Raw genomic sequence first — 27,050 nt, 5'->3', positions numbered from 1 at the left:
CTTCTTATCCTTTTAGGAACTCGGTGACGTACGCGCCTCGTTTCCGGCAGGGATGGGCAGTGCGTGGTCTCGCTGAATGCGACGCCAGCAGTTTCCTTTGTATTTATTTTGGTGATCCTTTTGTTGGACGTAAGAAACGTTTCCACTTTTCGAAGCAATCCCGGACGCGAAGACAGTAGGCGGGTCTAGCTTTTTGTGACGGTACTCTGTAGCGTCGTGGTGAAGGGTTATATATATATATATATTTATATATATATTTTAGTAGGAGGCAGCTTTACGCGCGCATAGCTTGTGACATTATGATTGTGTTATTTTAAGCTTCCCGCCGAAAGTTAGGGATTTTTTGTCCAATCTGGGGATATTTCCGGCATCAACCTAGGGATAAGTCGACATCAGGGGTTGGCAACGCTGAAGAGAATCCAAATCGATCCGTTTTCAATCCAAAGGAGTTAAAGATGGCGTCTGCTGGCTTCAAGCAGGAGATGCCTCCTGAGGGAGGTTATTCTCCCTTTAATGTTAAGCGTGTTCCGGCAAGAACCTTATTATCAGGTGAGTCACCACAATTTCATAAGAAATCCAACGGCGCCGGTTATCCCTTGTTGGTATCCACTGTAGAAATCAGCTCGATATAGGACGTTTCAAGGAGAACCCCCGCGCTAGATTTTCCGTTTTTGTAGTGTCGTTCAAAACGCATTTATAAGTCGTGATTATCGTTTTTTTTCCGCTAGTAGTATGATGTATACTACGCTAGTAGTGTGATCCATAATGATTGTGCGTATCGAAAAACGAGGAGTGAAATTTTGTCTGTCCACCTTTCGAATCACTGCGAAATGACACGTTTCAGGCTACAAGATATTCGCCGGCTATGGACTCATCTCTGCATTCTCTATGTATATGTACGCGCAGGGGTACAGCAGGATGAAGTAAGTACCTAGATGCATGCTTTGCTTTGTTTTTTTGTTCCCACCTGGGCCTTGTGGTCAATTTTTACTGCTTAAATCTGAAACGGTAGCAAATTAGGGAGTTCTAGTTCCTGTTCCTACCAGTGCACCATGTGGTACTATTCCCCTTTCCATTTCTTAAAGTCACATTGGCCTCCACATGAGCCAAATAATTAGTTGGACGTTCGACATGTCAAATCCTTCAGTCTAGTTCACCTTATCGGAAAGCAAAAACACATGCTGTGCTCTAGGGAAAGATGTGTTTTGTTGTCTGAACCAAGTAAGAAAAGAACGCTAGAGTTTCCTGATATTAAGACGTTGCAAAATACAGGGTGTTGACCCGGGCATCTAAAGTTTGTTTGAAATAGCAACCAGTCGCACCAACTACCATAATGTACTATCGCGGACAATATGAGCTGAAACAGCGCTCCGGCCTGTGCACGGTACTACCTGCGCCGCCTGTCGCATCGCTCCGGAAACACGCCGCACCCTGAGCTTGAGATAAATTCTCACTTGCGCTCACTGCGCCGCTGCGCTCTTCCAGCCGTCTGCTAGCGAAAATATTCGCCAATGGAACCATCATCACGATAGGTGTGCCGTGCAGCCCAATGTTTCTAGCTAGCATGCATTTCAGTGCCTTTCAAGAAAGCGCCGAAGTGTAAAATGCATTGTCACGCTCGTATCTCCTCGAGGAGCGCTGCCGGAAGGAGCTGCCTTGGCCCCCAAAAGGTGCCGAGCTGAATATCATTGAATACGTTTGGAGGCGCATCAAGGTAGCCATGTCACTGCGTTCTCTCCCCCGCGCCACTGCCGACGAATTCTGGGAAGCGATGAGACGTGAATGGCTTCGGGCCGAGCCAGACTTCGTGGCCGCGCTGCATGATTCCTTAGCAGAGATGATGAGAGCCGTGGTCGCGGGTTAGGGGAGAATGACGCGGTATTAACTTCTTTCGTAAGTTTTACTGCGCCTCGAAACTCCCTGAACCGGACTTCTGCTGATTGGAACAAAGCTTGCTGCTACGGTTGCTGCACACTGTTTGGTGCCATTAACCGGCGCATACTTAACTTGCACGCCTACTATTAATCTTTTGTGTCTGACATTGTCCACTGCGAATATTCTTTCGATGAAGTTTCAGGCTAATTCTCAGGACAAACATATGACTGTTTGTCGTGCTTTATTAAGACTAGAAATTTATAAATGAAACACCGGTGTCTTGTAATCAACTTTTCTTGTTTGAAAGAAATGCGTGGGCCCGGCAATACTAAAATAATATTCTTAAACATTTTTATTCCAATCAAACTTACAACACCTTCGCATTAACATGTATTGTTACCGCTGTTTTTGAACAGCTGTGCTCAATGAAAAAGAAAAAGACGCAACATAATTTCATGGGACTTTGAAAAACGAGAATGGCAGCTGCAATTGAAGATAGCGCAACATTTTTCCTTTCCCAGTCAGCATTTTTTCTACTTGATTCTACGCGACGTAATGAAGTAAATCAATTGCAAAAAAAATGAACAGCAACTGTAATCTTCTGCCCTCCCCCCCCCCCCTCCCCCCCCCCTTTCCTACTGCCCTACCGCACACACGCCCGCTGTCACACACGCCGCCTCGCTAGCAGACGGCCGGAAGAGCACAGTGGCGCATCGAGCGCAAGTGATAATTCATCTCGGCCTCAGGGTGCGCCGTGCGTGCGGAGCAAGGCGACAGGCGGCGCAGGTAGTACCGTGCGCCGGCCAGAGCGCTGTTTCAGCTCATATTTTCCGCGATAGTACAAGCAAGTGCAGTCATTATTAAAAAAAAAAAATTAACAAGCTGTAGTCAAACGGTACATAGATTGATGTGATTTCATGCTAGAGAAGGACAGGGCCCTGCGCCATGCTGGTGGTCGACTTCACACCATGCATATGCGTTGACCAAAATTCAGGATGCCGCTAGTGGTCCAGGTATGTGCAACATACTCCATATTTTCAATAGAGCTACCTAGTTTTTGTTGTATGAACTTCAGTCAATGTGCTGAACTTATGACTATGTTCAGTCAGTATGTTCATGATGATCGGTACTGAAGTTTAGTCAGTACTAACAGAAAATATTGGTATGCCGCCAACGCAAGGTTTTGACGTAAAGAGCTGTCATGTCAGCGAAACATGCTTCATTACGTTGTTCAAAGTGTATAAAATGCTACAATCACAATTATTTGATGAGAGGCTCTAGGAACTGCGATTTAAAGCTCTTCCAAAATGTGAAGTTCTGATTTTGCAAAGTGCTGGCGACAAACACAAGTGTCACCATGTCATTCACTGGAGGTTGTAGGGCTGTTCAGTTAACGGTGTGATAAAGGAAAGAGCATTCACATCAACAAGCGAAGTGAATGCAAAGGCTTAAGCAAACAAACATGTAAAAAAGTGCCATCACTTGCCACTAACGCAGTGCGTCCTGCAAACTCGATAATAGGAGGCCGCATTGTTGATGTCGGCTCCTTTGGGGCTTCTCTTTCTTGGCGGCTGCATCGTCGCAAGGAACGCTTATGAAACGATCGCCGGGACACGCTAGAAAATGGCATCTTTTTCGTTCTTCAAGCAATTATTGGAGCAGAACACCACACAGTTTACCACAGCTCTCGCTGCAAAAGGCTGTCGACTCAACTACCAGCATGGTGGTTGCCAATGCTCCACGTTGGCATCTGACGTAGGTACAGCCTGTGTGTTCCAATGGCATTTCTGGTGAGCAAGGGACCAATTCAGCGATTTCAACTTCACTTGTCAAACATTACCTCTACATCACCAGTTATTTGTACGGTACAGTCTTACAACTGCATAGAAATGAAGCCGCCTACTGGAGTCCCGAAATGCCTCGAATCTCTACTGGCAAATCCTTGTGCCCTTGTTCGCCACACAGCCGCCGGTAGCCCTTTGTGAAGAATTCCAACTCATGTCACAGTGTCCACTGATAGTGTATGCATTGTGGGCAACCTGGGAATCCAAATCGCGGACCAGGTGGCCCGCACGCAAAATCGTCCACGGTCGTTTCTGCCCCGAGGGGGCCAAGTACATTTGGCCACGTGAGTGGCGCTTCGTCACCGATAATAGGCCGTCGCAGCGGATCTTGGGATTGCAGCGCGGGCGGTGAGAGCGAATAAATGACTATGCATCGTTGAACCAAAGCGTGATGCCTAGTATGGTCCGAAATGAAGACAAATCCCTGACGCACCACTATTTGGGGAGGCAGTCTTAACAACAAATTTCCACCGAGTTTCGCTATACTGTTTTAACTTTTGACGTGTCGTGGAGGACTCTATGAGACATGGAAGCCAATTAATGCCGTGGGAGTGCCACATGACATCCTGGACAGGCGCAGTGACGAGCGGGGCACATGACAGAATCACACCGTCCTATTGACCGGGTCGGCTCATAGCATGTGCTGTGGTTCATCATAACGTGAACCAGAATACAGGCAGTTCTGAGAACCCCGGTCTATTCTTTTCTTTTCACACTGGTTTTTGCTTGGTTTTTTTTTTAGCGGCAATCCTTTTACTTCTAAAGTGTTGTCTTTGGTTTCATGTCTTCATCAAAGCTTTCAGTGGCAAAATACATGGCTGATACTCCTTCGCATAAGCAGAACATTTTGCATAAATCTTAATCTCTTGAATTACATAGCTTCCAGAAGACGGCGAAAAACTGTGTCGGAATCTGCAGTTAGTTTAACTGCACTTGATTTCCTGCATAGCGCGCCAACATGTCTGGCACCCGAATGACCGTGCTGCGACGTCGGGCGTGGGTGCTCGGCGTGGCCGGTCAAGCTTGCACGGCCTACAAGCAGTTCGCTTTACCTCGCCCGAGGCTACGAGTAGGGAGTGTATGGTAATGTACGATTCGTCTAGTTGGATGGAGTCTAGTAGGGATCGGTAGTTGCCAAAAGATTTCAGCAGGAAAATCCGAGCAGACTCACCGTTTTCTAATGATCTGCCGATGTCGACACTGAGAGAAAGAGAAGAAAGATTCATATTTGCCTTTCCATTATTGAAACACATGGTGGTGTAATCACTTCTGCGTGATGCACTCTGCAGACTTCAGGTTAGCAGCGGTACTTCAGGCTGATCGACACACTTGCTTCTGTCTGTGGCCGACTAAGCCGCAACCGGTTTTTAAGCCTCTTGTTTTTAAGCTTATGACCTACTGCACAGCAGGAGGGCCGGTAATGGCCAGTCACAAAAGGCTTAAGACCGTTTTTAGGCCTCTCCATTCGTAAGCAGCTGCAAGTGTATGAGCCAGCCTTTAAAGTTGTCGCCTGGCCAGTTTTCGACAGCGGCTTGGTTTTCCGCACATGTGGCCGGTTACTGGTCATACTCCAGACCGTCATGGATTTGCCGGTTTTTTTAATTATTCCCGAGACAATGCTTAAAGAAACATGACGTTACAAACATGTAGCCAATCTCTTTAAAACACTGTTCGAAGTGAAACAGAGGCACGCTTGACGTAAAAAAATTGCCAGCTCCTTGCCGCGTTCTGCAAACAAACTGCAACGTCAGGTGAGGCACTGCACACGGAATGTCACGTGGAGCCCAAATTTGGCTGCTAGATTTAGCACAGAAGCATTTCCCCTAAATTTAGCCGAGAAATTGTGCATCGTGTGACCTCACGTGACACGAGATCGTGCAAAGCTTCTTTTTACTAAACTTAGCAAAAAGACGTTCCACTAAGTTTAGTGAGGAAATTGTGGCATCAAGTGACATGATGACATCACAATTGCGGGATGTCATGCAGGCGACACTGATTTTTCGCTAAATTTGGTAGGAAAATTTGTCTGTCAAATTTAGCAGTGAACTTTTGCCTCTAAACTCAGTGGAGAAATTAGTGCACTGAATCTAGCGGGAGGCAGTTCCTGGCTAAATATGGCGAGGAATATGCGACGCCACGTGACACCTATACCTCGCTGAATATAGAGGGAAGTGACTCAATGCAGCGGGCCATAACTCTATACGAAGCACGCCCCGAGGTTTGCTGCAGAATCTCACCAGCAGGGCCGTAACCAGGGGGGGGGGGGTTAGGGGGTTCTGACCCCCCCGAAATTTTTTTCTGGGTACGGCCCTGGTCGGTGCACTGGCAGTCAGTCGATTTTAATCTCCACCTCTGCGCACGCGCAGTGGCGCCGATCGGCTACTGGGTACCAAACCGGGACCGGTTCTCCGGTTTGCTGTAACTCTCCATTATATGCCACCGATGCACATGATTCATAGGCGAAAATAAGACAATAGACACTTACAAAATGGCCGCCGTTGTCCCCGAAAACCCCCCCGAAATTTTTTTCTGGGTACGGCCCTGCTCACCAGTAACGGCTGTCGCCATGAAAAAAGAAAAGTGAGAGTCTTCATCTGGAATAGCGAGGAAGATGAGCCGACAATGTGCGTGCACAAAAGACTAGCTGTGTCGCGCACACTCCTTGGTGCTGCAGCGATATTTGTTCCGCCCTTTCTTTTCTCTCGGCTCTGTCATGCGGTACCTTAACCATCAGATGCCGTCTGCTTCCGCACTCATACTTTTCTGTGGGTTCTGGGGGAGGGGGGAGCTCGTAAATATATCAGCTGAACTTTTGAATTAAACTTGGAACACGTAGAAAGAAAGGAGAGGGGAGGACAGACAGCTGACTACCAACGATGTGTTAACTTCTTCCTTGCGCGTTTGCTCCTTCATTTAGAGTCTCAAGCAAAGCACAATAAACCTAGTACTTAAATGAACCTATTCTACTAATAAAGATTACTACCGATATTTACACTTATACAGATTATACAATGTGTACAAGTGTACATTGTATATTATACAATGGGGAGCTTCTGAAGCTGATTTTTCAGTTCTTTTTTTATCCAACCTTCCTCGTCACTTTGATGGGAAATAAAGGCGTTATCAACCGGCTGCTTCCTCTTGTGAAGTGCCGAAGCGATGCCCGTGCCACGGCACGTCTTGGAAATCAGTCATACTTAGCTCTGACGCTTGTTTTTCGCCAGGTCGGTTTGGGAAACGAGAAGAGGCTCGGGGGGAAATGTACCGACGTGTAGGGCACCATGCCATCTGCAGAGTTTCCATCTCCGCCATGGAGAGCTGGCTCTGTGCACCCATTTTGACATGCAACTTAGTTCCAGAAAAGAGCAAGGACCATTTTTACTCTACTGATAATAAGTCTTGAGCTTCGGTCTTCGTATAACTCATAATTTGTCTCGGAAAACCCATATAGATTGTTGTTATTGAGGCTCTTCGCACTCTTGGTTATCTTAGAACAAATCTTATTCTGGCACGTCATCACCAAAGTTATATTTTTACGAAACCCTCATTTCCAATAAGCTTGAATATGCAGCATCAATCTGGAACCCCAGTTTCAAATCGCTCATTTCAGACGTGGAAACCGTCCAGAATCGTTCATCACGCTTAATACTTGCAACGTCAGTGTAACAGCAATGAAAGTCTGTCTTTCATTGCCTTCCTTTTCCCAACAAAGAAAAGGGTCCCACTTGTGCTTGTTTCATAAAGTATGTTATTGCAATTCTCTCCGACAAAGATTACTAACACCACCCAAATACTTGTTGGCACGCATCGACCATAGGCACGTATAGTTCGCATTCCATGTTGCAGCAAAAAAGCATGTTTTATATTCCTTTTTTTCCCAACACGTCGTTGAACTCGACTCACCTTCCCACACCAGAGTCTGAAAGAATTGACTCTAATGGTTTTAGAAATGCCACGATTCGCCTGTAGTGTTGTAATGAGCTTGGCGGACCTCTCTACAAGAGAAGTACATGCCGACGGCACAATGTCACGGGCCTTGGCCGGATGCTCAGATTAGCTCGGGAGGGGGGTGTGTCGTTGGTGCCTTCGGTGCATCCTTTTTCTTTCTTTTTTTAGCAATGTGTTGCCCTGCCTGTCTTGCCAAAGGTGCACTTGTTTTTTTAATGACTATAGTCAGGATAAACTGCACGTTCAAGTGTGGCAACCCTATAGTGGTACTGCATCGGTCAAATCACTCTCCGCAGCGGAGACATCACGCACCCCTTTAAAGGGGTACTCTGGTGATTTTGTGAACTGCCCCAACTAACAATATTTTGGGAATTACTGGCCTTTACCCTTTCCGGTATGCTAATTAGTATCGCGAAATTCGGAACAGTTATTGTGGCGCTTTTCAGTGCCCTGACCTGAAGGGAAGGCAGGCTTGCAGGTTGAGCGGGCAGTCTAGAAAATACACTAAGCCAAGCATTTGTTTCATGCTGCCGCGCGGGCGCTGGAACGAGCTTCGAAAGCATTCATTTGACAGCATGAAACTGCTTGTAATTAGTTGGTAACAAAGTCCGCAGTTTAAAGAGAACCCATGCCTTTTCCTGATGTAACTTTTACATTGTTGCCAGTAGAGACTTTCACTTTGAAAAACACTGTGAGGCCCAAAATTGTATACTCACTAACTTTGCTCAATAAAATTATTTTGCCCCAATATTTGGGTTACTATTTCAGTGACGTTTTTTGGTGTGTTTAGCAAAATTTTCTGGGAAATTGGAGACTATGAAGAAAACGCCAGAGTACCCCGTTTTCAAGGGACACTGACACCCCCTCAAAAATTGTTTTTATTTTTTGCCAGGCAATCCTTTATGATGTCCAAAGACTACCCCTTCAATATTTTGCTACACCGTCACATATATTTTTAATGCAGTCAAAATGTGCTACTGGTCAAAACCGAAACTCGACTGGGGAGGAAGAAGAAATATAGAGGAGGAGATTGTTACCAAAAGTCAGGTGGCTGCGCTACTTTTATTTTATTTTAATGTATTTGCAGCTTATTAGAAGCTCCAAAAAGAGGATATCATACTTTTTGTCTATTTCTAGTATTGAGTGTGCTTCTTCAAACCCACAACTGTGGTTATCTTTGGTGGTTGTGTCTAAACCATAGAGAACGGCACGTGACCGCACAGAAGAGAGTGAGCGCGACTCGAAACGGACAGTTTTTTATTGGCAGTTTTCGGGCGGAAAAAATAAATTTCGAGCCGTGAATTGTGTTTTGGGTAGTTGGGCTCTCATATGTCATGTACAAATAAAAACCTTGGCCACCATAAATACCCTGTCAGTGTCCCTTCAAGGACCATTTGCTTTCTGTTGTCAAAAACTCTGTATATCAAATTTGATTTTTTTATTTTTTTTTTTTTTTCGTTTTGACTTTGCAAATTATTTTGTTTGGTCTGTAATGCCCGAATCTCACTAGAGGGACAAATAAAAAGAGCCAACAAGCCTCAGGCACTTGCAGCGTGGACACAAAGGTACCTTCGGCAGGCTTTGTGCTCCTGAAGTAAACAGGAGTAACTGTGAGCCTTCCCAAGGAATTTTTATTTGCGTGGATAGTGTGTGTTTGTGGCTCGTCGGTGTTGGTTGTCTCTCTCCGTCGCTCTACTGTGACTAGGGCATAAGCAGAAAGGGTGGTGAAAAAGGGTGCGCATCACACTCGCTTGCGGAGCATGTGTTCTTGCTTTGGGAAACGGGCCATGAAGCTGTTTGGTCAGGTTGACAAGAATAACTGCACCAATGAAGTCGTCACAATGTGGATTTTAATCCTCCCGTTTCCCTTCTTTCATAATCGCCCGTACGTCGTCCTGTTTCTCTGCACGATGTTCACTGTCCTTTTTCCTCTTTTTCTCACCAGGCGTCTGGAGTTGGAGCAGTACGACGGTGACATAGCCCTCGAGCCCCTCCTGAGGGCCGAAAAAGATAGACTGTAAGTAGCCGCTTCTCGATTGACTCCTGTAACTCATTCTCCGAGCTTGCCCCTTTTCGTGAGAAGTGATTGACGTCTCGTAGGCGTAAAATGCAGATACTCACCTTGGCACATCTGGAGCCACTGAGTAAGCTATGCTTAAAAGGATACGAAACCGAAATTTGGATTTCGCATAATAAGGCCGCAGAAGCCTTGAATGGGACGCTACGAACTTCAAAACATCACCGTTATATCAGTAGCTCAAACGGACGGCTGTACTCGTGGAAAAGAAGGGCACAATCAAGCGAGGGCTTTGACGTCATTGTCCTCCTGGAAAATTTGAGAATGAGGGGAAGCGGCCTCGCTTCTCTCCTTCTCGTGTCCGTTCACCAGCTTGACGGGACGTAGTGAGGACAAGAATAAAGGAGAATCGTGAGGTGCCTTGTATCTTTGGCCGTGTTCAGTCGCGCACTTCTTTTACAAAAATACGGTGATCCGTTAGAAATATTGCTGTATCAGTGATGTTTTTGAGTTTTCCAGCGTCTTGCCTATCCATCCAGCCTTTTTCTGTGAACTCAAAATTTCGGTTCAGTAGTGTGCGATTGAACTGTGCCGACGAGACATGTGACGTCACGATTCTCATTCCCTCTCCTCTTCGCTTCGTCCCCTCGAGCAGGGGAACCGAAGCGAGGAGGAGAGAAGCGAGGTTGCTTCCCCTCATTCTCAACTGCTCAAAGAGAATCGTGACGTCACATTCCTTACTTGATAGCGCCTTTTTTTTCCCAGATATATAGCCTTCCGTTTGAGATATTGATTTATGAGTGATGTTTTGTAGTTTGTAGCGGCCCGTTCCATGCTTCTGCGGCCTTATTTAGTGAAATTCAAATTTCGGTTCAGCATCCCTTTAAAAGGGCTGTGCAACGATCTTCGCTTGGAATGTTTTTTACTTTACACAAGCTTACTGACACTAGTGGGACACAGGTATACCTGCACGCAATGCCACTGACCAACGATCTCCTTTGTTGCGGTGTAATTTCAAGGACAAAAACGAGCGTTTTCTTTCAGTCTCTCCTTCACAAAATTTGATGACGTGGCTGGGGGTCGCAGTTCCCCCAGTGACGATGTTTGAAAGCTGCTCGATTTGGGCTCGTGATAATCGACAGCTCGACAAGCATTCGGGTAGTGGCCCGTTTTTAATCGCTGCAATTACGGCCATAGCCGAAACATAAAAATGTCTGGAACTCGGCTGGTCCTGTGCCTTGCCAACCCCAGCGCGTGGCTATGATCAACATTGGGCAGCATATAATCGGCTCCAGATCACGTGGCCGCTTGTTTTGGCTGCAAGTTGAGGGGGTGAATGCTGCTTTTTTCTTTTTTTGTTTTCTACGACTTCTATTGTGTCTAGTGAAAAACAAGCACATTTTTTTTATTCTGCACTAACATCAAGTATTTATTCTAAGCGGTATTTCAACGAAGCACAAAAATCGTTGAATTGCCCCTCTAAGGCCGGTTCCCACATACATAACCGCACTAAATCATCCCTAGGAAACAGTGCTTATGCAGTGCTGACTTTAATGCAACTTAGCGCTCTGTCGGCTCTATATCACTAAAATAGTGTGAGCTCAGCGCTGCATCAGCGAGGTCAGCACTATTTTTATTGTTGACTAATAGTGGCAAAGTATTGCTGCAGTGTACGTGTGAACAAGCCTTTAGGGTATTGACACTCCACTCTCCGGTTTTTTTCTTCGGTGCTTCCATTTTGTTGCCTTGTGCAGAGCAAGCGTTCGGTGCCTGTGTGATGCCGCCATAACTTTAGTTCGGAGGAGGCAGGTAGCAGTGCACAAAACTGCTCGTGCCGGCTCATGCCCTGCAAGCGCAGAGCTCCAGCGTGGTTGTCGCACGTGCAGAAAGACTAAAGTTCCCTCGATGCATTGCGGCAGCGGTGGCGTAGTCAGTCTGGCTGGTGAGATCGGTCTATTGGCAATAGTTATACTCTCATGAACTGTTTTAACATTTCTGAAGGGCAGAAGTGTTTCCCACGGTTTGAGATAAAGCTTCAGACAGCTGGCAAGAATGATTTTAAACCTTTGATTACTGGACAATTTCTATACCTGTGCATTGAGGACAACCGTGTGCAATATTATATATTAAAAAAACGTGCTGTGGAAGACAATCAAAAATACAGAAATGTAAGAAAATTGGAATTCACTGCACAAGCTTACACTGTCCTTACAGTTGTGTCCACATGCAAAATGCCTTAACATCAATACAAAATTCTTCAAAAGAAAAAGCATTTGTCGACATGACGATCAGCTTTTTTTTTTCTGTTTGAGGAGATCAGGTTCAAATCGGTCAGAGTTGTGCAAACTTTCATGCCCGCGACCCCTAAAATACTTGAACGCCATCCGGCGACCCCCACTCCCTTCCCCCTCTTTAGAGCAGTATCAAAGCTATCAGTGACTTGAGTTTCTTTGGCGTCCACGACCCCCAAACGCTGCCTCGTGACCCCCGCTTTGTGCGCCTCTGAGATGGGTTATCGAATTTCTGAGGTTTGCCTTCGTGGCTTACAAAGATGCAATACATATTGCATTCTGGGTAACACCACACTCTGGGCACCATCTTCTGCTTGCTTTGCGAGCCTTCTTTGTTTTTGTGCAGGCAACGCATCTTTTCATCGGGCTTAGTTTTGTCAGTTGGAAGCAGGTGGTCTGGAAATATCGCTCTTTCAGTCTCAAAAGGACGTTGTCAGCGTGCCTACCTTTTTTGGGTTGGTTCAGTGGGCTTGCAGTTGCATTGGACAAGTCTCTTCACTAGCCTTAGCCTGAACTCGATCGGGGGTAGTCTTTCCACTCTTCTGGCAGGTGACAAACGTGTTATAAATGGCCACGTCTAGCAGATGATAGAACACCTTCTAGTAAAATATTCTTTGTCCATTCTTGGTACAGGGGAATTGGAAAAAATTCTTATCGCTTTCAACAACACTTCTAGCGTTAATATTACCAATCAATCCGATCAGCTTTCAGACAACTTCACCTTTTTTGTTTGTGAAGTCGACCATGGCCTGCAGTGTGCACCGTGCTCATGAATGTTACCACCTTCTTAAAACCTTGTCTTTCCACTGAAGGGAGAGGCACTTTCCTTTTTGATATGCTCTCATCTGACTTTTCTGAAGTTGTTTTGTGATAAAGTTTGGCATGCCATTGTGACCTTGTCGTGCCGTTTCCTAGCCGCAAGCCTTGCAGCCGATTGGCGCTTCGACGAATTTGGCCGAGTTGTAGTAGCTATCCACTGTTACATGGTAGCCCATATCAAGGAGTGGACTCGTGAGGAACAGGGCCATGTGTGTACCCATGGCTGCTTCTGAATCCCTGACCAGAACAGCATTCCCAGTGTAATAGAATCGTGTTACCGGTGTATCTACTCAAAGATTCACACAGCACGAAGAACTTCATGCTGAAACATGCATGTTACAGAGGCATGTCGAAGAAAGCTTATTGACGCACACATCTTGCTCTGTGATTCATATCTGTTGGTAGTGTTATCTCCCGCAGGAGCTGTGTGCAGTCAGCAGGAGAGCCTAACAGACGATGGTTGCACTTGAATGTGGTTTGCGCGCATGTGTGCCATATCACACTGCTCTGTGATATGGCACTGACCTGCTTGCCACTCGATGCTTCCGGGGTATTATTAAAAAGTTGGATGGCTGTATCTAGCATGCTCAGATATCTGAGTGGCATCTTGGCTTTTTTAACACTGAGAAGGAGAGCTTTTGGTACCATCTTATTTTCGTTCAAGATAGTGCTGCCGGTTCTCAATACTGTCTCCAGGTGGTTTTGGAAGCAACGGCCAGCTTGTGCGCTTGGCACGTTGTCACCAAAAGCATCTATGGGTTGTTTCCCAAGAGATCCTTATTACTGTATTGCTTAAACAAGATACCTAACTTTTAATCGAGGCTGTGACTCTGGCTACACAACTTGGGGAAAAGGAGTTTTTGCTTTTTAAAGGGACATCAGACCTCATTCGTTCTGAGCCCTGACAACGAAAGATGCAATTTGACCGTGAGTTGTAGGCTGCAGCCACCAAGTGGTCGCATTTTCTTTGGGGATTTTAGGGACAAACTTGTGGCTGGCCAGCACTCTGTGTCACAGAACGGCCCAGAAATACTGCTGCTTGAAATACCCGTGTAGAAATTGATGCCATTGTGCGATACCTTGCCCCCTAATTTTGAGGCTTTGAAAAGAGAAGAATCTGCCGAAGGGGCATTTGTTGGCCTCCAAGACACGTAAAAATCCTGGTTCTGAAAACACCAGAGGATCGACAAAAAGAACATGATAACATGTGGTCAGAGACCAAATTATGCAATCTGCCACTCGTAAATCAGATTCCGTGTTTTCAGAGTTTACATTTTGGGAAATTCAAAAGTTTTTTTTCCGAGTTAATTTTCCACCGAAAAATCGGGGTTGATCGGAGTTTATTTTTGTTAGATTCCCAATTCTTTACTATTGGGAGTTTAATTCAGCTGTGTTCTTAATTTTTAAAATTCAGAATAAGAACAAGATAAGTTTGGGCATAAACATACCCTAAATTTATCAGAACTCTCCTATAACGCATGATATTTCTACAGCTACATTTGGCATGGGTGCTTCGCCGTTGGCAATATTAACTATCCCACAATAGATATTGCGAATAAGTGTTGCCTCAGTAACGGTCAATACTTTGAAATAATTAAACTCTTGGACGTAGTCGCTTGGAAGTGCAGAAACTTCAGCTGTCCTCCCCTCTATTAAAATGTATGGGTTCATAGCTATCTCTGTTATGAAACACTACTCCTTCCTTTAGGAAGCACACAAATAGTGTTATCCAAACTAGAAACCTAGTAATAGCTTTTGTTGTGACCCAAAGGTACCATGACCTGTTGTCCTGAACAAACCTTGACGAGCTAAAACTTAAACCATCTTTGGTCAGTTGTCCGAGATTTCTAAGGAAACTAAAGTGGCCTCTCCTCGGGACCACTTTCCTTGTGCTTTTATAAAATTTATTTGTAAAATACTGTCTTTCTTTTTTTTCGTTGCCATTTTGACTTTGAAATGCTGTTTTCTTCTTTTTTTTTATATAATTCCAAAATAATAAAAATTTTGCTGGCTAAAGTTTTTCTGATTTTTTTTTCTTTTTTTTTTTTCAAATTAATCTGAAAGCACGGAACGCTACTCATTAGCCACCTGAAAAAAGCAGCTGAGCTTTGATTTGAAATGTTCACTTGTTAACATAATGCTTATACTGATGCAGCTAATGATAGAGAAAATGACAACATACCAATGTTTTGTCACATGGTTTCACATGCCATCTTGATGGCAGTAAAAGATTTAAGGTTAAAAAGTGCAAACAGAAACATGGACAAAGAGATGCTACTCTTGGAGTAGCATATCTTCTTTAAAGCAATCCATATCTATACAAACTCTCGACACTCAGTTCTTCACTTTGGCTAAAACAGAATGGACTCGCTACTCGACGAGACGAAACTAGCAGACGACGGCTAGGGGTCATTCTAAAACTGCTGCATTTCGGAGTCGTGGCTTGTTTCGAGAAAATTATAGGTACCAATCTCCTGTAACCAGAGAATTGGTCTGTTTTACATGTCGTGATGCAAAAGGTCATAAAGCATGATACAATACTTCTGCATTCAGTGGCTGTATGGCAGTCACAACAACGGGAAAACAGCCTTCATACAGTGTGTGTATGGCAAGCAAGCCGACCAAATGACGTCCCTTAGCGCGGGAAATGGGGAGGCGAGAAACAGTGAAAAGTTTCTTTGCACATGAGAGGAAAAGGTGCAGATTGGTGAAATGGAGTGATCGCATGTGCGACCAATCTCCACCGCATCAGACTCCATTCTCAGCGGTCAATAGCAGATGGCACCTTGGTCGTGACATCTTCGTTTGTTGTAGCTTGTCTGGTAATCGTTAGCCCACAGAACAATGTGCAGTCACAGTCCAGTTTAAGGCGATCGTTGACCACTCTGTACTGGCAGCGTCACGAAGCAGTGGCCATGGCGGCGTGTGCGCTGCATCAACCGTGCATGGCAGGCCTCAGGATAAGGTATGCAAGCTGCCACGGCCATTGTTTTATGACACTGCCACCACGAAGTGGTTGAAGATAGCATGTCCACCTTCATATAGATGCCCATTGCCTGATAAGAAAAGTTCATAGTCGGTGCTGAGGGCAAAAAAATGTCATCCTTCTGCACGTCTTCAAACTGGAACTCAGCCTGCAAAGTGCACCCGTGACGTCAATTCCTCCGCTCTGGGTCTGCCTCACACTGCTGACGTCACCCGCGGCGGTGCCACCTGGGTTGCGGAGCCAGCGCAGAGTGTAGGGATAGACATCACTGGCACGCTTTGCCGATGTTTCAGTTTAAAGCCATATACAAGGATGGCATTTTTCACCCTGTTGCACCCAAAAAACATGTTTTTTAATTTAAATTTTTTTTGTCATAGCTGTTCACTATTCAGTGAGGTGAAGCATCAAATCTGCATTATGCCCCCAAAAATGGAGATTAAAATTAATTAAACTTTTTGGTTTGTTGGCTAATTAACCTATTTCACCAATTTTCTGACGTTCCCTGTCTCCGACTTCGCCCCAAGAAGCCCTAACACACGTTATCTTTATTTTGGTCCCTCTAAAAAGTAAACACCTTGTATCAGGGTGTCTAGCGACCGGGAAAACCGGTAATTGTCTGGGAAATTTTAATTACTGGAAAAATCGGGGAATTGTCAGGGATACTGTCAAAAAGCGAGCCCAGTCAGGGAAAATGAGCAGGAAGACAAGGACAGAAGGACAAGTGGACAACACTGTGCACTCACTTTCAGCATTTCTGTGTTTTCAAATTCACAAATTCAGCACCAACTCGTCCAAGAAGCAGCACTATTCAGTGGGCCACATGTTTGAGATCCATGAAATAGTGAACAAGACCTATTTACATTATGGTTAGGTTGTGTTACTGAAGAGCTCTGCCAGATGACAAAACAAAAAGGCCCCACCTTTCAACTCACTTCATGCCATCCACGATACGGTTCAAGAGAGTCCTTTTCAGCACAAAATCATCCAAACCCTTAGTCTCAAAACTGGGTTACAATATCTTGCATGGGGCAGACCACTCTCCAGGGCAAGTCACCTCTTCAGCAGACGAGTGATAGATAGAATGTCTTCTGTTCTCTTCATGAGATGTCTGTAGTTTTAAGATGTTCTACGCCAGTCTGTACATATGCCTTTGCCAGTTCAGCCAAGCGTTTTCATTGGTGCAGCATGCTTTACGTCGGCTGGCGTTCAATTTTTCCCATTTTGATCTCACGTAGGTACCTGAAGCAGCTCAAGAAGAACTTTGAGGAGGAGAAGAGAGTGATGAAGAATGTCCCCGGCTGGAAGGTGGGGACATACTACGGGGAGCCCCTCTACAAGACCATGTCACCCAACTACCACGTGGATCCCCCCATGGAGGAGTACTATGCACACACCGACCCCAAGAAGTCCGACTATGCCTGGTTCTACTGGTACAACCACTTCTGATTGGACGGGCAGTGAATGACTTCTTCGGATTGTTTCCTCATCCGGCTTTGTGGCAGAACAGTGCAGTTTGTAGGTGCAGTAAATAAACCTTTGTTTTTCTTTACAAAAACGTGCTTCAGAGGATCTGCGCTGTTTTGATCTTTGCTGCATTGGATTTGGGACGAGCGAGGGAAACACTGAGTTCGTGCCTCTTCTCGGAAAGATTGTTTTTCGGAAAGACCGGTCGGAGGTTACCTCCCTGACCAGCCCCTGTCGAATTTCAAACAGGTGGAAATGTAAATTCTCGAGGATGTCATCCGGATTTGTTCCCGCCCTGTTAAAAGTCATTTCTGGCAACTTTATTTGGAATCTCTGGCAGAATTACGTACCTTGGCTTAAACTTCCCGAGATAAGTTAATGAGAAGACCACCTAAATTGCTTCATTAACTCTACTCCAGCTACTTCACTCGGTTGACGACGCATACCTTCTATAAAACTATTTAACGAATGAAGCCCCATACTCTATTTTAATTTTTAGGTCGAACCGCAGCCTATGCAACGGAACGGTCGAGCAGTGGCAAAAGTGGTCCCAGTGCTCGTCGTCTTTGCACGTTTGCTATTGCCAACTTAACCAATTGCACGCAGTGAAGACACTGTGATTTGACACTTTTTCTGTGTGCGATTGCTGGTGATACCAAACCCACAAAGAAAAGGAGCGCCATCATTGTACTTTTGGTGCTGTTTGTTTGGCTCCATAGGAGCGTAGTGTCGGCTGTGGCCAGACTTGAAGTAAAACGGAGTGCACGACCAGGATTGGCATATCCCTCGAAGAGTGTTTTAAAGATAACATCACATTTGGGTTTCATTTCATTCTGGGATGGCATGCAGTTGTTTCTAAGAGTCAATGAAATCGAGCCTGTTTGCATTCCTGAAGGTGCTTGATGTTTTCGCCTGGGCTGCAGCTTTAATAATTCAGATCAAATTGTTGTCTGTCACATTTGTTTTTTTCTAATTACGAGTGGTATGGCCCTCTTGCTCCCAGCCCGTCAAATAAAAACTGATTTGACTGGTATGGACAGCTGGCACGTGGGTCTTGGTCACGCTCGCAAGTATTTGCTTTGCATTCCACGGTCTTGTTAAATTTCTCGCATTACGTGTTTGTTGGAGGCATTAAATTTATTGCGACAATCGTAATGATGAATGGTAGCTGAAATGCTGTTTGTGAGCTATAATGTTCATTTTCACCTGAGCTGCCAGGCTTTGGTATTGACAGTATGGAAGTGAATTTTCAGAAACCTTGCAATGCCCGGTACAATGCAAAGAATTATGGGGAGAATTATTATTTATGTTTATTGTAGGAGCTTCAATGTTCTACCTTAGAAGACTGTGGTCGATAGCCCACACCCAAAATGTGTGGCATGGGTTCGGCAGTTTGTGTGATAGTATGGGTAGTCCAAGTTGATTGCACTTTCAAGGCGACTAAAGATAGCTTTTTCCTTGACTTTCCATGCTAGCTAATACACTCAGGACAGAGCGAGAACCATTCTCAGCTTTTTGGGCCTCACACTGAATGTTAGCCCATCACCTTTTCTTTACCCAGTTTGCCTTCGGTTAGGGGAAGGCTGTTTTTCTAGATATTCATTTGTCCCAAGCTTTTGCCATTATTTGGTCAGACATTGCCCTGATGATCATTTATGAACATTGGAATGTCCCTCTCACTGTTGTTTCATTGGGCTTGTTCATATTAAAGTTTTATTATCCAGTTTTTTTATATATACTGTTTAAACAAAAACAAAATGTTCAAGATTACCCCTACACTGGGTGAATACCTTATTGTCCTTAACCATAAGCATGATCATATACCTTAGTTGCCATAGTTACAAGTTGGGGATGTAGACTTCAACATCTATGTTATCTGTATATTTGAAGCAGCTGAGGCTAAATTTGCTACATAAGCTGAAGCATTGCTAACCGAAGTGACTGGAACCTTTTTTTATCGTTTGCTCTTTTGTTTCTGTACACATTTTTACGAGCAAGAATTACTTTGTTGAAGAACATTCTGAAGTACAATTGAATAAACCAAATACCTAATGTAAAATAATTGTCAATGAAAAGGGATTTGCCTATCTGATGTTCCATTGACTGAATAAATGTGTAACCGAATGGTTCTAGCCAGGGGGGCAATCAATTGGGTACAGTTGATGGGATGAAAATGTCGGAATATAAGTCTTTTTCTGTATTGACAACAAATTTAGCAGATTTCACGGAACAATGTATTGTCCTTGTTTTAGACAAACCAGATGATCATAAGTCGAACACAAACAAACCTGGACTTTTCAGACACTGGGCAGTTATCTAGGAATAGCTTCATTCGATTTACCTGCACCGGTGCACTAAAGTGTAGGACGCGGGGTACGTGCTTTCGGTCGTATCTCAGTACACATACCGGAAGTACAGTGCCCTACATTTTTCTGCACCGGTGCAAGGGGTGCGGGCATCGTTGGGTGCAAGTTCGTCTGCTTCTTTTTGCCGGGGTTCTGGTGACGTCAGAATGGCGAGCCAGGATACTGGGTCGACCTCAAGTCAGTTTGCTTTTAGGTCTACCCATTATACTTTAATCAGGGCCAATCAGAGCCTCCGCATACGAACATTGCGCTCTATACTTATAATTAAAATCCAACATTCTTTAAAGGTGTTTTGTGTGTGTGCGCGTGCGCGCGTGCGTGTGTGCGTGCATATATACGTAGAAGTGTGCCCTGACACTTAGCGCGTACGATTCGCCCCACGCCTAGGTTTATGCGTGTGTACCAGTGTGTACCTAGTAATTGATTTCCGATCGAAGCGGCGAAAGGAGACAAGCTTACGATAGCGAAGGGAAGAGTTTTACTGGTTGCCATGACAACCGCGTATAATCATAATACAAACCCTCGTGACAGCGGTTCTGGACGCAAAAGAGCCGACGAATAGCCGAACATCGATGGAAGGGTGTCCTAAAAGTAAGTGATTTCTGTTAGGTAACACGCCAAAGCGTCCGAGGCTGCCTACTTCTAAGCTGTATATCCTTCATTGACTGGCGAGGTCGGGTAAGCAGCATAATTGGTGCTTGCCGCTCATCGTACCAAATTCAGTGCGCATTTGCAGTATGTGCGATTAATTTGGTACATAACACGTTTTCAAGCAGAGCGCTGGCGCTTACTGAAACAACTAACTGAATGTCCAATCGGCGTGTAACGCAAATAATTCGAAAACAGTTCAGAAACATGCTCTATAATACTTGTGCGTACTGCAGTCGTCGTAGCGACTAGAAAAACCGAGGAAATGTCCGAGCTATTCTAGGTTAGCATGCACCACAGTGGAAGTTGGTAGTACCATTTATTTGCGCTACCATCTGTGCCGTCTGCTCACCGCGGCAGTTGCGCGACGTGGCGAATGCTACTTTACGTTTCTTCTTTAATCAGACAGATGGCGCCACGTATCTGAGCCGACAGACGTCGTCTGCTACTTTTGCAGCAGCAGACGCATTTTTCAAACTTGGTCTTCAATCATCGATTTATGCATGTTTGGTCGATGCTTGTGGACACCTTCTTATATCGGTTTTGCTTCCAGTGGGGACTAAACAGCACGTCTCTGACCACGTCCATATCGATGGCTTCCTGAACCTCTTGCTCGAGACCACCTACGACGAGGTAAATGGTATCCGAATTTTGCTCGCACTTCTATTTACGTCCTGGTATCCTTTCCGCGATCGTGCAAATGCTTAAATAACCCGAATAATAAGTCCGCGGAAGCTCTCTGCGGAGCGTGCCAAGAGGTACCACGACAACACCGTCTTCATTTTTGCGAGCAAAAGAAAGGAAAACGTGACCGTCTGCAATTAGTTTTGGCTTCTCGAAAAAAACAAAACCAAAGCTGTAAAAGAAAGACTCCGACGCGTAAGGTTTCGTGGACGCCGTAACAATGCGCGTGATGTGTTACGCTAAAACCGAAACTTGGTTTCCCTCTTTCGTCGTGAAAACAACCATAAAGAGGGCGAGGGAAGGAGAAGGAGCGGAAATAAGAAAGGGAAAAAGGGTCGGCGCGTTTCGCGCCTGGCGGCAAGAAACCGAAACCAGTTTGAGATCAGAAGAGCGTCCGTTGTGTTCTTTATCTGTTTGCTTGGCCCCTTCCGCAAGTTGGCACCGTGCCGCGTGCAGTTTGCAGCAGTTCTGTCTCCGGCTGCAGAGCGCGACACGCGCTGCCGTGGCAAGTGCCGCGCTGTCTGAACGGCGATGGTTTGTTGTTCATCACGTGCGGTGTGGGCACAACGTGCACCTTGTTCGGGAATGCGCAGTGTAGTTTGTTGTCGTTGAAGCGGCGTGAGTCTGGAGTTTCCATACGCTCGCCCTGTGTTCGGTGCGCGCACGTTCTCTTCGGCGGCGTGACCGCGTGTGTGTGTCATCGTTCGCTTTTGCCCATGGGGATGGATGGTGAGCTGTGATTTTGGTGATCAGCGGCAGCCGCGTGCGGCGTGTGGTTGTGGTGATGAGTTTCGAGGTGGAAGACGATTCGGCTTCCGAGCCCGAGGCGGCCACGGTCTACTTTGGCCAGGAACACGACGACTTCGACGATGAACCCAACAATTTCGTGGTCGTCTCGACCATGGTGAGTTTTTGTAAATATTTTCTTCTTTAATCGGGTTGCATTTCCCATAGGAAAAAGAAAAGGAGGCGTGTCACGTGGTCTTTGAAGTCACGTGCTTTGTCTCCCCCTCCCCCACTAAAGCTCCCGTGGTTTCACGGTATGGAATGTTCGTGTTTCTTGATCGTACGTTCACGGTTTGACAGCTGTGTCTCAAGTGGCAGAATAAACTCAAGCACCTGGGTTTAATGTCTGTCCGTAATACATAAGAAAGGTACAATCAAACGTACGATTTCTGGCAAAAAAACAAAAAACACGTCTGAGACCGATTTATTTTCTCTCTCTCTCAGGTTTGTGTCTACACAGCTGGGTACATTCTGGTCCGTTGTATCTCGAGTTTAAACCGATATTGGTCTGAATACACCGAAAAAAAAATACATACGTCACTTTTTACCTTATTTAGAGGTTCGTCAAATCAAAATGACTGTACCTAGTTGAACGCGTTATTCACCAAATCTCTCTTTCAAAAAAACAAAAAAAACTAAAAAAAACCCACACACACACACGATGCAGCATAAGGTTCTTCCGAGCCGGTAAAAAGTTACCGGTCGGAGGAGGTGAACAGTCGCAACAATCGAGCGCAAGAGAGATACGGCGTTGCCGCCGCATACCACGGAGCCTGATCGTTAGTATCTTCTCTTTTGGGAGGAGGTACAGAGATTGCGCTTGTCCAAATGATGTCAGTAATACCCGATGGAATTCTTTCATCTCCCTGGGTAATGTTTAGGAGGCTATGGTTTGACTGTCGAAACTCCTAACTGTTTGCAAATTTCTTTTTTTTTTTTTTTTCCCGAGAGTGAGAAATTGAACGATCTCTACAGTAATTTTCTCTATGGCAATAATCCGCAAAGGCGGATTATTGATTGCAAACAAATAATTTTTGTCCTTATTTCAATAATGGGAGTATAACCTCCCGGTGGAGCAGGAAAAATGAGGTGATTGGGAGGATTGGAAATGTAACCATAGTAAATTATTTATTTCCCTTTTTTTTTTTTACCAGCGGGTGCTTTAAAAAAAAAAGTGATACTTTCCCCTTCCTCTGCTGACGTGGCGCTTATTCTAAGTACAAGGCAGCCAAATCGAAAAACAAGTTTCATGGTTATTTAGAAGTAACTTCCATGTCAGCGTGAGTAAGTCGGAAGCAGGCCAGAGTAAAATGTCATAGAAAGGCGTTAATCCTCTGCAGCGTGCTGAAAATCACTGGCGAGAGAACGAGCTCCACTCCTTCATGAAGTCTGGAAGACATGTTGTGGGGGAGGGGGGTGTGCGAACATGTTTCCTCCTTTCCATCTGCAAGTGCAACCCTCTCGCATCTGCTCCTTTGAAAGCGCCTTAACAAACGCCGAATATTCCAGGTAACACCCCGGCTTCATTTATCGGGAAGCCCTAGCGCACTTCCTCTCTGCGTATGTTCTACCTTTCTTTTCATTATATTTTTTTCTGTGGGGTAATTTTATTTCGCAAATACAGCGCAAACCTTTAGTTGGAGAAATATAGGCAGACCGAAAGTGGGCCGGGCCTACCCGACGTGTCACCTCCCCGTAAGCAGTGACAACCGCTTGCAACGCAGCCAGTCATACTCAGCCGCAGAATCGTGAACCAGCCTTGTTGATCCAGTGGTAGAAAACGACGTGTGCGTCAAGTTTGAACTGCACTCTGTCTCTCTCTATGTTATTCACTCTAGTGATCATCATCATAATTTCGATGTATATGGGTCACGCTTGACGTTCAAATTCTCAAACGCGCAAGGAGGCGTACACGATTGACGCGGAATATTTCGATGTCTAAAATCGGCGGTTAAATTTGTGGGGTTGCGTTCGGGCAATATGAAGATGCACTAAAGTGGAATTTAATATCCTCTTCGTGTGGCGCAACATCACTCTATCCGCCCTAAGTAAAATTAAAAACCCCAAATTACAAGCATGCGTGGCCTTTTTTTTTTTGCGTCTTTAAAGAATGCGACCTAATACCGCGCCACGCCCCTTTTTCTGGTATATCTGAGAAAAAGGGGCGTGCCGCGCTGTTTGGTCCCGTTTTTCAGGGCGAAAAAAGCCACGCCTGATTGTAATTTTGGACTTTATATGATGCTTAGGATGTGTAGATTGAGTTCGAGACATAAAAAAGACGACGTCAAAATCCAGATTATACCCCTTTAAAAGCCTGAAAAAAAAAAATCAAGCAAGCAGAAGAGCGATAGATGGAGAGAAACTCGTTTACCGCAGCGTAACTTGCTAGCTTGACTGCACCGATTACACCTAGTAAGGCGCAATGTTATTAATCATCCGATATTTCAGTGTGAGATGTAATATACCGTAGTTTATTGCTTCCGCCTCACAAATAGATTCTCGTCATCTTTCACTTAAGTCTCAGCTACCCACTTTAACAAAACTGAAACTGATGCAGACAAAAAAAAAAAAAAAAAAAGAAGTGTCGGAGACGCTTAGTTAAGTATTTAAGAGTCCTGCTTATTAATTAACGTGTTTTCTTTTCGTTAGGAAAGTTTATCTTTCCAGAGTTGCGTCGGCATTGTGTTTTTTTAGCTTTCTGCGTTTGGGTCGGCGGGGCCAGAGCGGCCGCGACGCGGGAGCGGTCCCCCCCGCGGTCGTTAAGGAGCGTCTCGGGTTTCGGGGGTCTGCTCGGACCGGGACCGAAAGAGCCCGCGCTGGAAGATGCTTGTGGCTTATAGCCGAATGTGCGTGTATGCAGAGGGTTTTGCCGCTTTGTATAAAATTGTCGCTTTGTGCCCGATGCAATAACTTATCGGTTGGCGCCAGTCAGGCTGGGAAAATTGCAGAGAACAACTCTACGAGGAATTTAGGTTTGACGGTTGGGACGCCAGGATGACAGCTCGCCGACCATTGGAGAACAGTGTACCACGTGTGAGTGGCGGAATTTGAAGAGATTGGTCGGTTCCTGAGGGGAAAGAAGGCCCCTACGGACCTACAAAAAGAGCGCGGAGAGGATTTTGAGGGATTCGGACTTTGGATTTGATGGAGAGAAATTGGGGACGGGGGTCGAGACTTTAGACGAGACGGGATGGTTTCCCAAGTTGGGACTTGTAACTAGAGTGTAAATAAATGCACATAGTTCTATTCAAGCAGTGAGTCGACCCGTCACTCAGCGACGTTCGTGCCACCACGCTCCAGACCATCGAAGCGGAACCTGCCTCCCACACCACCGGGAGGAACAACTTTGCTTTAATGTAAAGAGAGCGCCCTTGAGAACCAGAACATTTGGCACTCCTCGCTGAATTCGAGTCTCAGAATTACACACCCGAGATTTGGCACGCGAACGTATTTCGCAGAAAAGCTTTCTGTCCATTTTTTTTTTATCTCAACTTTGCGCATCGCCGTTGGGCACCGAGGGATGCGCGAATGAATAACAGACAACAAGATGAAACAAACATTCGTCTGCTCTAGAGTCTATTTCTAATTACCAAAATAAATTCGCTTGTTTCTAAATGCGACATAAAACTGCCTCATATAACTAGAAGCTATATCCGGTTATTTTTTACTACAATCCTGAGCACAGCAGTGGCGAAACTTTTTTAGGCATTGTCTCATTCTCCCTTCCTTTTTCAACATTTGCTCTACGTGAAGATTGTTTGTGTCGATACCTTTCGAGCATTGTGCGCGTAATATTACCTCATCAATCACTCTCAGAGGTCCGAATCACTGGAATCGCAGGCCTTAAAGAGCACTTGCGTGAGAGTTATCAGTTAGTCGGTCACCACTGATTGTTACATTATCTTTGTTCTGTTCAGGTTAGAGTTAGACAGTGGTCGAAGCTACAATTGCGGTATCCATCGGTTCTAAGGAGCGAGAGCAAATTGCCTTCTTCGTGGTAGAAATATTCTTCTTGAGAACAATGAAAGGTTCGTCATCACACGTAGCAAAACTGTAGCAGGATAAAATGACAGCGAAAAAGCTCATCGTGGTATACATTAAAGAGCACCCGTGTTCGGACTCTTCCGGCATTTGCAAGAGCTGCCGCATTATGGTAAACGTGAAGCGTTATAATGGTGTATACAAATTCTAAATTAAATTTAAATTTTTAGTTTTCTATTAACTTTTTTTTTCCATCGATAATTCCGGTTTTTAGCGTTCGTAAGAAATCAAGCGCCGAAACGCATCGATTTTTGAAAAATAAATAAACATCGTAAGCCTCCGCCAATTTTATGTATGAAAATCTCCAATACGGATACGCATACTGCAATGAGCCCGAACACATGTTGCTGCAGTGTAACAAAATGTGTGTTCCTTGCGTAAGCTCGCGCAAGTAAGGTATCCATCCCACAAACGAAACTCCGTAACTACGAAGAAAGACGGCTACATATCCGGCTGGATTTCTTCTATCCCCCATCACTATCGAGTTTATTGTAGTCGAAACTTTCCGTCTTCCTCTTTCGTATATTCAGCGCCATCTGTTCTGTTTTATCGACCTCGTTCGTAAATAACGGCTTATCGAGCATATATATATATACTCGCGCACAGGAGGTGCTTTGAATAGGAAAATTGAACGCAGGTAGAACATATCACGCTTCGGAACAGCATACCCTGTCTGGCTGGAAAACTGGCCGCTGGCGGCTGCTAATAAAAACAGCACGCGCCCCTCCGTTCGTGAACCATATAGAGGAATGAAACGTATAAAACCCGTTTCCCGGATCCTCGTTGCGACGAGTTCTACGAGGGGGGAGATCACGCCGTGGCTTACGTCATAATTGCTTCCTCGTAGTGCCGGGACTGTTGGAATAGCTCGCACGTCTCCATCAAAAGCAGCACGGCGGGCGTTTTGTGACTGCAGTAACTCGAGCTAAAAAGGGGCCCGCAAAGCGTTTCCGGCCATTGCTTTAATTTGCGTGGTGTTCGCTCGAACTTCTGAGGAGGACTCTAGCGACGCATTGAAAAGAAAATAAAGAAGTGGTCTGATCTATTTTAGACATAATAGGTAAAAGATGCTAAGAATTTTGAGCACATTTTCTATCGTTGATGACGTCCTTGGTCCGAATCAATAGAGAACTGGAACGACAAGATCGGCGTGCAACAAGAACCATGCGCGATCTTCCTTATTGTTGAAATTAACGTCCAGTTACGAAGATGTGAACGCCCCGCCGATTTACGGGTGTTACAAACAAAGGATCACGCGCTTGAAGGGGTCACTTGCACCTA

At 45.2% G+C, this 27,050-nt stretch overlaps 2 protein-coding genes across 3 annotated transcripts in view; both read left to right on the top strand.

Moving 5' to 3' along the window:
• Positions 1-411: 411 nt before the first annotated feature.
• On the top strand, positions 412-17,339 carry LOC8051752 (NADH dehydrogenase [ubiquinone] 1 alpha subcomplex subunit 13). The gene is made up of 4 exons (XM_029972933.4): positions 412-549; positions 845-923; positions 9,613-9,684; positions 17,016-17,339. The coding sequence occupies exons 1-4, from the start codon at positions 456-458 to the stop codon at positions 17,224-17,226; spliced, it is 456 nt and encodes a 151-aa protein (XP_029828793.1). The 5' UTR covers positions 412-455; the 3' UTR covers positions 17,227-17,339.
• Positions 17,340-20,825: 3,486 nt separating this feature from the next.
• The window catches only part of LOC8051751 (death-associated protein kinase 1), a 198,538-nt gene continuing 192,313 nt past the window's right edge, over positions 20,826-27,050 (top strand). Inside the window, exon 1 of one of the 2 annotated variants that reach the window (XM_040211939.3) lies at positions 20,826-20,891. Coding sequence is in view for 1 of the 2 variants with exons in the window: in XM_040211936.3 (XP_040067870.1) it covers positions 21,727-21,846 (120 nt within the window). In the remaining variant the exon portion in view is untranslated. Of the gene's footprint in view, positions 20,892-21,394; positions 21,847-27,050 lie in introns of those variants that run through there. The other variant, XM_040211936.3, reaches the window with a different exon arrangement.

This window comes from Ixodes scapularis, unplaced genomic scaffold, assembly GCF_016920785.2.
Source record: "Ixodes scapularis isolate PalLabHiFi unplaced genomic scaffold, ASM1692078v2 PGA_scaffold1__304_contigs__length_218370807, whole genome shotgun sequence".
NCBI lineage: Eukaryota > Metazoa > Arthropoda > Arachnida > Ixodida > Ixodidae > Ixodes > Ixodes scapularis.
The sequence above is the reverse complement of the archived record's forward strand: the minus strand, read 5'-3'. Positions and strand labels throughout refer to the sequence as shown.

Excerpts from the sequence above, each read along its gene's own strand:
- LOC8051752 (XM_029972933.4), top strand. The coding sequence starts at position 456 with ATGGCGTCTGCTGGCTTCAAGCAGGAGATGCCTCCTGAGGGAGGTTAT. Across the intron at positions 550-844 it reads GGCAAGAACCTTATTATCAG|GCTACAAGATATTCGCCGGC; the intron begins GTGAGTCACCAC and ends GACACGTTTCAG. Across the intron at positions 924-9,612 it reads CAGGGGTACAGCAGGATGAA|GCGTCTGGAGTTGGAGCAGT; the intron begins GTAAGTACCTAG and ends TTTTCTCACCAG.